This window comes from Punica granatum, chromosome 5, assembly GCF_007655135.1.
Source record: "Punica granatum isolate Tunisia-2019 chromosome 5, ASM765513v2, whole genome shotgun sequence".
NCBI classification, from domain to species: Eukaryota; Viridiplantae; Streptophyta; class Magnoliopsida; order Myrtales; family Lythraceae; genus Punica; species Punica granatum.
This window is the reverse complement of record NC_045131.1, coordinates 25,649,884-25,662,478: the sequence shown is the minus strand read 5'-3', so window position 1 is coordinate 25,662,478 and position 12,595 is coordinate 25,649,884. Positions and strand designations below refer to the sequence as shown.

At 41.1% G+C, this 12,595-nt stretch overlaps 1 protein-coding gene and 1 long non-coding RNA gene across 2 annotated transcripts; both read left to right on the top strand.

Moving 5' to 3' along the window:
• Positions 1–848: 848 nt before the first annotated feature.
• LOC116209170 (pyruvate decarboxylase 1) lies at positions 849–4,550 on the top strand. The gene is made up of 7 exons (XM_031542731.1): positions 849–1,470; positions 1,859–2,022; positions 2,220–2,781; positions 3,020–3,108; positions 3,422–3,539; positions 3,700–3,888; positions 4,153–4,550. The coding sequence occupies exons 1-7, from the start codon at positions 1,012–1,014 to the stop codon at positions 4,321–4,323; spliced, it is 1,752 nt and encodes a 583-aa protein (XP_031398591.1). The 5' UTR covers positions 849–1,011; the 3' UTR covers positions 4,324–4,550.
• A 1,172-nt stretch (positions 4,551–5,722) lies between these two features.
• On the top strand, positions 5,723–8,220 carry LOC116207154. Its single transcript, XR_004156875.1, has 2 exons — positions 5,723–5,852; positions 7,812–8,220. It is a non-coding gene; the product is annotated as an uncharacterized LOC116207154 (long non-coding RNA).
• Positions 8,221–12,595: the final 4,375 nt, after the last annotated feature.

Here is a 12,595-nt window from a genome sequence, read left to right as displayed (position 1 = left end):
ACATAGTAGCGCACTTCTCGTTTGATGATAAAAAATATTCCAAATTTAATATTTAGTAGGATCATCTATGCTCATTTATTAGATTTTAAGATTTTTATTTCGATATACTATAAATATTGTGCATAAAAGACAATTGAAGCTTGAACAAAACTAATATAGCAACCAATAAATTGAGAATATTCGTACAACACTTTGAAAGATTAGTTTTAGAAGAAATTTATTTTCCAACACGTGTACATCGTAATATACTTTGAACATATACGGTAGCTCTGCTGACCTCAAGCGTAGCTTCTCAGTTGACCAAAAGAGCACATAGTCCTTTGATGATCAAAGTCACTATATGGTACTTTTTACCACGACCTAAATGTTCATTCCTCATTATTTGCTAGAAGTATCCTATTTGGCTGGGGCTGGGGGGGGGGGCCGACTTTGTGAATTATACTAAATCCTTAATAGTATTATGCCAACGGAACTAGTGTTGATGCATGTTATTTAGTTCGTATAATATATCCGCAGTTGAACACGATCCAAGCATTGCATAAGGTGGCAACTACTGCTGGTATTATTTAGTTAAAAAAGGGTTCTATAGCTGCTTCTTTGTTTTCATCAAACAGCGTCCGCACATATCCATTGATTTCCGTCCTCGGAAAACAGCCCACGGTTTCTATCAAGTAGGAATTTTCCTCTCTCTTTTGTTTATTGATTTTTTTTTTCTGTTCGATTATAAAAATTTATGAATTTAATATATTAAAATATAAATTTTAAATATTTAATAAAAATAAGAATGATCTCACTACATATATCGAGTAGACACCTTTTAGTAATCAAATAAAAAGTGCGCCAAGTTTATTTTATTGTTTTGGGTGGAGGAATTTTCGTCTGTCATCAACACATTTGCAATTTGTCAAGTTGAAAAATACCATTATTAAAACCTTAAACCTCGTAGCCTTACTCCCATTGTCGGTCGCCTTAGATCATCAAACGAGAGAACTAAGCATACATCTTCTTCACATGGACTCGGCCAACAACATAGGTTCAACGCCTGTCGCGGCCCGGGCCTCCTCCTGGCCCGGGACTTTAGGCAGCCACCTAGCTCGGCGGCTCGTCGAGATCGGTGTCCGCGACGTGTTCTCCGTCCCGGGGGACTTCAACCTCACGCTCCTCGACCACCTCATAGCTGAACCGGAGCTGAACCTGATCGGCTGCTGCAACGAGCTGAACGCCGGGTATGCCGCCGACGGGTACGCGCGGGCGAGGGGCGTGGGCGCGTGCGTGGTCACGTTCACGGTCGGGGGCCTGAGCGTGCTCAACGCGATTGCCGGGGCGAACAGCGAGAACCTGCCCGTGATCTGTATCGTTGGCGGGCCCAACTCGAATGATTACGGGACGAACCGGATCCTCCATCACACGATCGGGCTGCCCGATTTCACCCAGGAGCTGAGGTGCTTTCAGACGATCACTTGCACACAGGTACTTACTATAATTTTAGCACTGCAAATATCTATGTGGGGGGCAACCTGCAAGAAAACAGGGAATTCTATGGTACCATCAAAACACTCCTGCTCTTCTAATTGACTACCGTTGGATTTGCTCAGTAAGAGAGAAAGTGAGGGCTGGGCCGTGGATCATACTTTGATCATTTATGCAGATAAACTTTAATTGCAAATGTAATGAAATTAAATGGGATTCAAAAGATTGAAGCATGATTGATGGACTTTTGATATTTGGTTAAGAAATATTAGGTAAAATAGGTAAATTTGACAAAAATACTTACTGCCCTGTGTTGCTAAGATACTGACTGTTAGGTATATAAACATATGAGCCAGATGATGATAATGTCCTTTGTTTGATGTTGCAGGCAGTTGTGAATAACTTGGATGATGCACACGAACTTATTGACACCGCGATATCGACCGCCTTGAAAGAAAGCAAGCCTGCATATATCAGCATCAGCTGCAATATATCCGGAATTCCACACCCGACCTTCGCTCGAGACCCAGTCCCTTTCTTCCTAGCACCAAAGTACATTCTCTTTTGATACACCATTGTCAGTCGTTTCATTCTATAATAATCAACTTTTTCGATCAGCACATTTCATCTTAGTTCCATTCCTAACATATGCCGGTTCTTCCATTCTGTTCGGTATGCTAGAATAAACATAGGCCTATATGAAAATTTTCGTCGTCCTTCATACTGTAATGATTCTGTCTGATGTGCAGAGTAAGTAATCGAATGGGACTAGAAGCAGCCGTGGAGGCGACTGCCGATTTCCTCAACAAGGCTGTGAAGCCCGTGATAATTGGTGGGCCGAAGCTGAGGGTGGCCAGGGCACAACAAGCCTTCAATGAGCTTGCTGAGGCGAGTGGATATCCTGTAGCAGTCATGCCTTCAGGCAAGGGCCTAGTGCCCGAGCACCTCCCCCACTTCATTGGGACCTATTGGGGCGCAGTCAGCACGACCTTCTGTGGGGAGATAGTCGAGTCGGCCGATGCCTATGTCTTTGTGGGCCCAATATTCAATGACTACAGCTCGGTCGGGTACTCCTTGTTGATTAAGAAGGAGAAAGCGATCGTTGTTCAGCCCAATCGTGTGACAATTGGGAATGGCCCTTCCTTTGGTTGGGTGTTCATGGCTGATTTTTTGAGTGCATTGGCCAAGAAGCTGAAGAAGAACACAACGGCATTGGAGAATTACCAGCGGATTTTTGTTCCACCAGGCGTGCCTCTCAAGTACGAGAAAAACGAGCCTCTTCGAGTCAATATCCTCTTCAAGCACATCCAAGTAAGGCATTATACGTAGAACTAGTCATCAATGTAGTTGTCTAATTTGATTCAATATGAAGAAATCTTAGCGAATTCCTTATACCAAACTCCTCATTCTCAAATATAGTAAGTACCTATTACAAAAACATGACATGCTTTTAGGAACATGAGATGTAACTAAATAAGCGACATGCTTACCTGTCTTCTTCAAGAACAATCGGACCAAATTTCTTACTTATTGCTGTCCTTTGGTACAGGAAATGCTTAGTGGAAACAGTGCAGTTATAGCTGAAACCGGTGACTCCTGGTTTAACTGTCAGAAGCTCCGGCTCCCTGAGAATTGCGGGTAAGTAATAAGAGTCTGCAATTATCTCTGGTGTTATATATCATTTCAGTTCTCCATCTTTCATCAGTTCGTATTGGCAAGGACTTGATTACATGTATAAACTGTTAGAAGGCGGTGGCCATTGGTTACTTGATGAGTTAGTTAAAGGGAAAACAAACCATCTGATATATATGTTATGAATCTTATGTTTGTCTCGCCACAGCTTATTTTGTCACTATTCATGTCGATTCACTTGGACATTCTTACCCGGTTCCTGTTAAGGAGTATCACTTCCGAAAAAGATATTCTGACTTCTGAAAAACTTCTATTCTAGGTACGAATTCCAGATGCAATATGGATCTATCGGGTGGTCAGTTGGTGCCACGCTTGGTTATGCTCAAGCGGCTCATGAAAAGCGTGTGATTGCTTGTATCGGTGATGGAAGTTTCCAGGTTAGTGATGATTTTATTTGCAAAAGTACTTATATAACCATTACTACCCATAATGTAAATGACCTTTCCTATGAATCAGATTAAAGTTTAAGTTGTAATTCCCGATGTATATCTTCAGTTTTTACATGACCTTTTGTCTCAAGGGATGGCTTCATGGCAGGTGACTGCTCAGGATATTTCGACAATGATTCGATGTGGCCAGAACACCATAATCTTCTTGATCAACAATGGAGGCTATACAATCGAAGTTGAGATCCACGATGGGCCCTACAATGTGATTAAGAACTGGAACTATACGGCACTAGTCGATGCCATCCACAATGGCGAAGGCAAATGTTGGACTGCTAAGGTAATTTTAGCTAAAAGATATCGCTAAGTGACATTTCGTACTTCCCACTGTCACAAACAAAAAAAAGCTAATAATAATATGAATATCCAACTTATCTTTTAAGCATTCCTCTGGAGTATATTCGTTGAACTTTTGACAGCATGCTAAACTGACAAGCAAGTTTTTGAGACAAAAATATCGAGAAGGTCATCCTTCTCGACTGAGCTTAAAAGAAAAGAAACTCTCATCTGTAATCTGCTAAGCCTCATTGATTGCTGAATGCAGGTCAAAACAGAGGAAGAGCTGATTGAGGCAATTGCAGCTGCAAATGGACCACAGAAGGACTCCTTATGTTTCATTGAGGTCATCGTGCACAAGGACGACACGAGCAAAGAGTTGCTAGAATGGGGGTCCCGAGTTTCTGCTGCTAATAGCCGCCCCCCGAATCCTCAGTAATGATTTCGAGAGCTGATTAACTAAGAGCTGATGCATTCTCCGTCGGAAATAAGAGTGGAAGGATAGTTGTTACTAGTTATTTACACCAGTTGTCTGAAAATACAATGATGTTTTTGTACAGTAAACTTGTATTGCGCGCGGTGAAAGCATCATATATAAGAGCAATTCGCTGGTCATTTCGTATAACCAGACGGGATAAAAGAGAACGAATCTTTTGACGAGATAAATCGTAGCATTTTTATCTCATATTAAGTCTTACCATCCCATCTCTCATATAAGTTTCTACTCATCCTCCCAATTTACTGCTCGTTTGATTGGGCTCCGTAATAATTCAAAAGTCTGGGCCAATCCTCCCAAACAGTTTATCTTCATTGGTTGCTTATGCTGCGTTTGGTTTTAAAATAAAATTTTAAAATTAGATTTTAATTTTGAGAAAGGGTGATATAAATGAGATTCATCCTTTGATTTTGTATGAGTTATTTTATTTTGTTGTGGAAAAATAATGGTATAAATAGAGTTCACTTTTTGACTTTATATCATTGTTATCAGATTGGACCGGACCGGTCGGTTCGACAGGTCGGATCGAAAATCAGCATCATGTCCGGTCCGGTTCGCCTGAATACCCAAAATGCACATTTGAACTGCTGGATCCATAGAATGGGCCGGTTTTAAGCAAAATTTCATTGAACTGGCCGATTCTATGGATTTATGAGTTTACTATTTATTGTACAAATTATTTGGTTGTGTAAGGATTTGAACTCATGACCTTTTACTTCTCATACTAGTATACTACCAACCAAATAACCACTACTTTCTTGTTCTTTTAACTCTACTTCTAAGTACTTATTAAAATTTAATATTTATTTTGAAGTAAGAAATATTAAATATATTTATATTTTCTTACACTATTATCATATATCTTTGTAATCATCATACGTCTATCTTAATTATCATAATTTTTTTAATAATATAAATATTTATTTTATTTTAATTAAACGTGCAGTTCGATCCATCGAACCCCCAGTTGGACTCATAAACCCATGAACCCATACCCTTTCCGGTTCATCATCCGGTCCAATTTTGATAACACTACTTTGTATAAGTTATTTTGTTTTATTGTGAGTAGAATTAAGTTAAAATAGAATTTTAAAATCTACTTTGAAACCAAACAAGTCATTAACGCCCTGAATAGCTTCGGATTCCAACCTAATTTCCCTCAGAATTGCAAATATGGTTAACATCTTTACCTTTACTTTAGGAGTTGAAAAGAGAGTAAGAAGGAGCTCTTTCAAAGCTGTCCACGTGTAACAAAAACGTAAGGGGAAAATCTTTGTTTTTTTTTTTTGGAGAGTTTTTTTAAAGGTTTGTTTTATTAATGGGAGAAATTGAAGGGAGAGCAAACGCAATAGGAGACGCAGGGATGAACTATGAAACCCTAAAACCCTCAACCTGCATTGGATGCTATGTCTATGATCGATCTGACTCAGGCATCAACGAACGGTCTTCTCTGCGATTCTTCATACTCTGTTGTAAGTATTGCTTGGAAACTTCTTATTTCCTTGATTCTCTCTGTTAATGTTGGAGAATTAGAAAAAATTTCTGGGTAGAAACATTTTTCAGGAGAAATTAGGGGTTCTAATTGCCAGGTCCATTAGACAAGGGAGAAAGAGAGAGATAAGAGTGCGAATACCTCGAGTTTCCTCATCTAAATCCACGAGCATGGCCAGATAACCCATTGGGTTACATGTCGCAAAGCCCATGTATTGGTGGGTAGAATTGATTGAAAAAAAATACTTTATGAGACTTTTTTCGGGTTTTACGTGCATCAATTTCTATCATTCAAAATTCAGAATAAAACTGAGGACCGAAAAATATTTTTCTGCATAATGTCGATCATCGATTTTTTCTGAATGCAATGGTGATCCCATATTATTTTTCGGATATCCGGTTGAAAAGACGAGAATTTTGGAACTTATGTGCATCAATTTCGATTTTTTTAAAAATTCGAGACGATACTCGGGATTGAAAAATATTTTTCTGCATAATGTCGATTATCAAATTTTTCTGAACACAATGGAGGTTCTGGAGTATTTTTCGAATATCCGATAGAAGAAGTTCGATGTCGATTTTTATCGGAATTCGATTTCCGTCGTTACAAATTGAAATTCTCATAGAGCTGATTATTTTTCGAACTTCTCAATGTCGAAGCTTTCATTTAGAAAATTTCGATGGATACCTAGAAATCGAATTTTGCTCGAAGTACTCCCGTCTACGAATAATTAAAAAAAAAAAACACAAGATCAGTCGCAACAGACACACAGACAAGATCAGACACCATCAACATCTTCCTTTCCTTCGTTTTCTTAACCAGCAGTAGCAGCATCCATGTTCTTTCCCTTCCTCTCGATTCCCTTCTAAGTTGGTTCCTGATGACCTCTCCTCATCATCCTCACTCTCGGCAGCCTCCCTCTCGGGCCTCTCCTGACTTCTTCCTTCTTCCTTTCCAGTTCACCCACAGCTTCTACCTTCCCAGCCTTCTGATTAATCCTAACCATTACCCTCCCTCTCTCACTCAGTAAAGTAGAATAGCAGCAGCAACACTATCTCCATCATCTTCATCTGTAGCATGACCAGCCCTCTTTGTCTCTCTCTTTCTCCCTCTCTCGGTTGAGAACAGCAGACCGAACCTTTCTTCCTAGCATCATGATCATCACTACCGTCTTGTGCTTGCTGGCAGCTTCCTCTGGCTGTGGTTTTGGGTTGCTCCCTGAATCCCTGCTCAAGACCCTCACTCTCAACCCACTTTAGAACTTCATCATCTTTTTATCCTTCTTCGTTGAGATCACAACCATCATTCATCTATTCCCTTTCGGTCTCTCCAGTCATCTTTCTCGGTCTCCTCTCTTTTCTGTCCTCACCAGTCACCACCCTCTGCCTCTCCATCACTGGCAACCTTCTCAGCTCCTATATCCTCAGCCATTCCCTCTCTCTCTCTCTCTCTCTCGGCTACTTTGTTCTTCTCTTCAGGGGTGCACTGAGATCACAGTAAGATGGTGAAGGCTGTCATTGTCCTTAGTAGCAGTGAGGGTGCCAAGGGAACTATCCATTTCACCCAGGAGGGAGATGGACCAACCACAATAAACAGAAACAATTTCTAGCCTTAATCTTGGACTCAACGGTTCTACGTCCATGATCTCGGGGACACCACAAATGGATTTATGTCTACTAGACCACATTTCAATCCTACTGGGAAGGAGCATGGTGCCCCTGAAGATGAAAATCATCATGCTGGTGATCTGGGCAATGTCAATGTCGGGGAAGATGGTGTCCTTCGTTTGAGCTCTTTGTTGCCATATTGCAGCCATACAACCCTACCTTCTTTTACCCGAAGCTAAGTCTTTTTCTCTCTTGCTCTTGTTCGATTCATCTTTCGATCGTTACCTCTCTCTCTATCTGTCTTTGCCCTTTTGTTCTGTGTCTCTTTGCAGCCAGCAGCTCTACCTCCTTGGTTCCCCGAGCTCCCTCAAATCAAGATGCCACTATCCTGTGCCTCTTCCCGGGTACCCGAGTTGCGGTTGCTGTCCTACCTTGCTGTTGCTTCCTGCAGCCGCTATGAAGTTTCCTAGAGCCATTAAGTCGATGTTGCTACTTGCATGCGTCCGCAGTAGCTATGGCAAGCTCGAGCACCCACTCTTGCTTTAGTTAGTGAGGGAACTCGAAGCCTTTATGAGCCTCTCGACATTAGCTCGGGAGAAGTACAAAATCCCGAATTTAGCGGCATGATTATGACTCTATTATTCCAAGGATTCGATGCTCATGTGAATGTTGTTGATGAAATGTGTGTCTTGATTGAGATGTGGCATGAACCGACTTTTTAATTGAAATCGTCTTTTAAAATCGGGACGTGCAATATAAATCGACTTTACCACGAATTTGGCCCTAAATGAATCTGACTTAAAATCAGTTGTTTGAAATAGGAATGAATCAACACGAATTTGGATTCCGTGTGCACTCGGCCTTAAGGGTAAAACCCACCAAAAAAAAAGCCGACTTAATTGATTACTTGAACTTAAAATCGGAAAATTAAGTCTTGATGTGATTATATGTGGCCATGATTCATGTGTCAGAGTGTATGGTTGAATTTTTAATTAAAACATCCTACGAATCAGATTAATCACATAAAGTCGGTTTAAAATCGGTATTAATTCTTAAACGATTAGGAATTAGATCTCTTATCAAACGGTTCATCAATTGCGGGTTCGACGGCCTAAAACCCGCAAAACAAAGCCTTCGGCAATTCACTCAATTTAATTAATTCCACGCATGTTGTAATTGGGATAATCCACTCTGCTAATTAACTCACACGACATTTAAATGAATTGCACGAATTAATGAATAACTTGTAATCGAGTCGATAAATCACGAATAGACAATCGTGTCCTTTTCCAAACCTACTTTCTTTACAAGTTCCGAGTTGTATGGTCCGTGTAGCATGGATATCTTGGAAGGACTTGCGTGTTCTGACTCGAGTTTGGGCCCAATTTGAGGTGGCTCAAGTCGAAATACGGGAATTCTTCTTAGATCACTTCCGAACAGATTGACCGGTCTTCTGGCTCCCTCAGGGTCTACATGTGACTCGGGTAAATCTAGGGGATCGGTCGACATCGGCTACCGGCCAAGCTGGCCCGCATCATGTAGTCCCACTTTTGCAAAATAATTTTTCCGTCTCAAGGGCAAGATTATCTGTGCGCAACAGAATTTCGTCTCGTCGGGGCACGCATGCGCGCGCCTAAATGCAACGCGGCTTGGAAGTGTCCACCTTCCCGGGGACGCGCGACGGACGCACATGAGAAGGAGTCGCCACTACCTGTTTACAACCCGAAGGTCGAGGGCTGGTGAGTTGCTCGGGTCTAGGGGTATAGAATACACCTAGTATACTAAGGCAAGGAACTGTACGTAACCTGAAATTCCGAATTCGGGGGTTTTATCACGTGTGGGCCTATATCCCACACGCCCTTTCGGTACTCTAGCTTGCTAGGCTTGCCATTTTATTTATTTACCGCATGATTTAGGGTTGCACTTGACTCGCCCGTTTTGATACCGTAAATTCGAGGAAACACTCCGACCGTCCGCTCTCCGATCGGGATTCTTACATAAATAAATGTACAACATTAAACTTTCACATTGCTCTCTCATATAAAAATACAAATTACAATGACTGAATCCCGATCGGTTCGCATTTGGTCATTATTCCACTCGTGCTCACCGTGTAGTTTGAAAAGACTGAAATTGAAATTAATATGCGCGCTCAGTAATTGGGGAATTAGATCCCGTGATCGACAGTTAGGGGCGTTGGACCCCATATGAATCGCATCCTAAAGGATCAAGCTTGACCCGCCACAAAAGCAGAGAAAAACAGACAAAAGCATATGAAAACAGACAAAAACAGATAAAAACATATGAATACAGATAAGTTGTGTTTTAAATGCCGTGTTTACGTGATTTATCAGGTTATGCACCGGGGTTACTTGGCAAGCGAATTCTTACCCTAAACAGGCAAACAGGATGATGGAGGGGGCATGTAGCATTCGACGTTATTTTAGTGGACCTGACAAACACGATGTCTGTAATCACGTCTCAAATGTGTGGGTTATTTTTAAATTATTCTGTACCGTGATGATGTGACTTTTACAGATTATGACAAAAATGTTTTCGCCTAAAAACCAAAATCTATCCCATTTTGCCTATTTACCCGTGTTTGATTATGCTGAATGCATAATTAGTCAAATTCTGCATTTTATGACAGAAGAACTTGTCCTTAAATTATCGGCGCGGTTACCGATAATTTATCAATTTATGCATTTTTCTTAAAGCCGAGTGATTTATTTAGCCCAATTACACGTCTCTTTCCCCGTACTTGGAATTATTGAGTTTAATTAAAATATGCCGAATGCTTTAGTTTGCGAGTTTCGAGCCATTGAGCCAGTCATTGGTGGGCCGTTCGACAAAAGCTCTAATTCCCGACTATCCTAAAATTAAATTCAATTTTTAAACTGAGTTTATATGATTAATCCGAATTCGTATGAGATTTTAATTAAATTATCAAGGAAACATCCAGACACACAAATCACGGGCACACAATCATGTCAAGCTCATCGAATTTACTCGTCAAACATCGAAAGACCTATCGCATGTTATTAAGATGAAGATTTATACCTGATCCCAAGAGATTCTCAGGATGAGCTAGCTCGGAAGATCCTTGACTACCACGGACCGAGGCGGCCTTCAAGTCGGGACTCAGCCTAAGCCTAGGTGAGTCTCCACTTCGTCTTGGAGCTCCATTGGCATTGGCCAAATATCTTCTTATATCTCGCCTTTCTTCTCCTCTCGTGAGACATGCAAGACAAGAAACAAACACGGGAGAAGCGGGACAAAAGCAAATATGCGAGCCATGAACAAGATCGAGAATAAGGCTAATGAAATGAGTTCCAAGACCACCATTGAAATCTGGTCACGACTTTAAAGTCCCAATGACTCGACTTCCTAGCACCCGGAATGACAAAAAAGGTTAAGAAAGTCGATACTACGACATATGGACACAATAACAACTCATGTAATGACTTGAAGGCGGCCAAAACAAGTCTCTAAGGATCAAAATCTAGACAGACCAGCAAGCAATGAAGTTACAGCACATCCATAATCGTTCAATTCAGCCGCACAATTAATTTTAACGTATGGCCTTCAATATTATGTCGAATGTGCTTATACCGAACAGAGAACCATCAAGCAATTCAGTCCGTACCATAGTCCCATCACAAATCATCTAAATTATGCTAAAGGACCTCAACCTGATCAATAGAGCATCATCTCGTTCAGCCCATGCCTTAGACCCAACCAAAAGTCAACCGATTCATACCAAATGAGCTCGAAACCATGAAAGAACTGTATCATAACTCGGCCACTATATCAAAACGAGGATTTAAGCTCTTAGAACCATGCAAACTTCCATAAAGCCGTAAAAGAAAACGAAATACAGCTCAGCCCATACTCTTAACGTAATCTCTAAGCATTGAAATCAAGCTAGAACCATCTTAATCGAACCAACAATCATTTCTCAGCTCAGCCACTATCATAAACTCGACCTCAATCTAAGGAAATCAAGCTAAATGACTCCAAATTAATCAAGAAATCGTTGGGTAACTAAGCCTTCATCACAAACATGTCTTTTACTCATCAAAATCGAGCCAAACGTCCTCCAAATCAACCAAGAAATCATTGCATATCATAGCTATACAAAACCAGCTAAAATAGAGATCGAATAAGCTCACCGGAGTTGCGGAACAACACAGCCCACAAGCTGGTTGCAGCTGCTGGTCGAAGAAGGTCCCAGCGGGTGTGAGCTCGAAACTGAATCACATCAGGTGCTTGTACAAACGTATCTTTCAAGCTCGTAGTTGCTGCTGTTGTTCTTTTTTTTTCACTGGGAGTCACCGAGGGAAGGAAGAAGAAGGTAGGAATGGTGTTGGAAATGCTGAGGTTACTCTCTGTTTGTGTTTGTGCCGAAACTGAGAAGGTGCGAGAGAGAGAGAGACGATCAGAGAGGAGGAGACTAGGGTCGGGTCTGGTCTGCCTACCATTATGGAGCCCAGAGGGAGTTCAGGGAGAATCAATGGGAGGATTCGGGAGCAGCCCAGGGGAAGTTGCGGCTAGGGTTTCCGAGAGAGTGCCTTAGGGTTTTTTTTTTGGGAATGAGGTGAGGGTTGAGAGGAAAGGAGGCAGCTGGAGGAGAGAAGTCAGGGTGCTGTCACCAACAGTCCATGAGCTGACCTAAACATCTCGAATTTTCCTGAATTTCTCATGAACTTTTTGGGCTATCTGATATTTTTTCTTGATCTCTACTTGAGTTGGGAACATCCTCATAAAATTTGAAGATCGTTTGACCTCAGGAAGTTCCCGAAACAATTTTTCTTTGACAACTGGCCCGAACCGGGAGATTTGGTTTTGATCTGTAAGAACATATTCAATTCTGTACTAATCTAGCCAAAAACATCTCCTTTTTTTTTTTTTTTTTTTTTTCTGAATCTTAAGTGAATTAGAAATCCAATAACGTTGACCATGCTGTAAAATACGAAGAATTGAATTTTTTATGGATTTTCTCCCTTGACTGGGAGAGTCTGTCCCGGTTTAACAGTTTCGGGCATGGTGAGCTCAAAAATTCATAACTCTCTCTCCGTATTGAATCTTGGAACGAATGACCCGTTAAATTGAAACT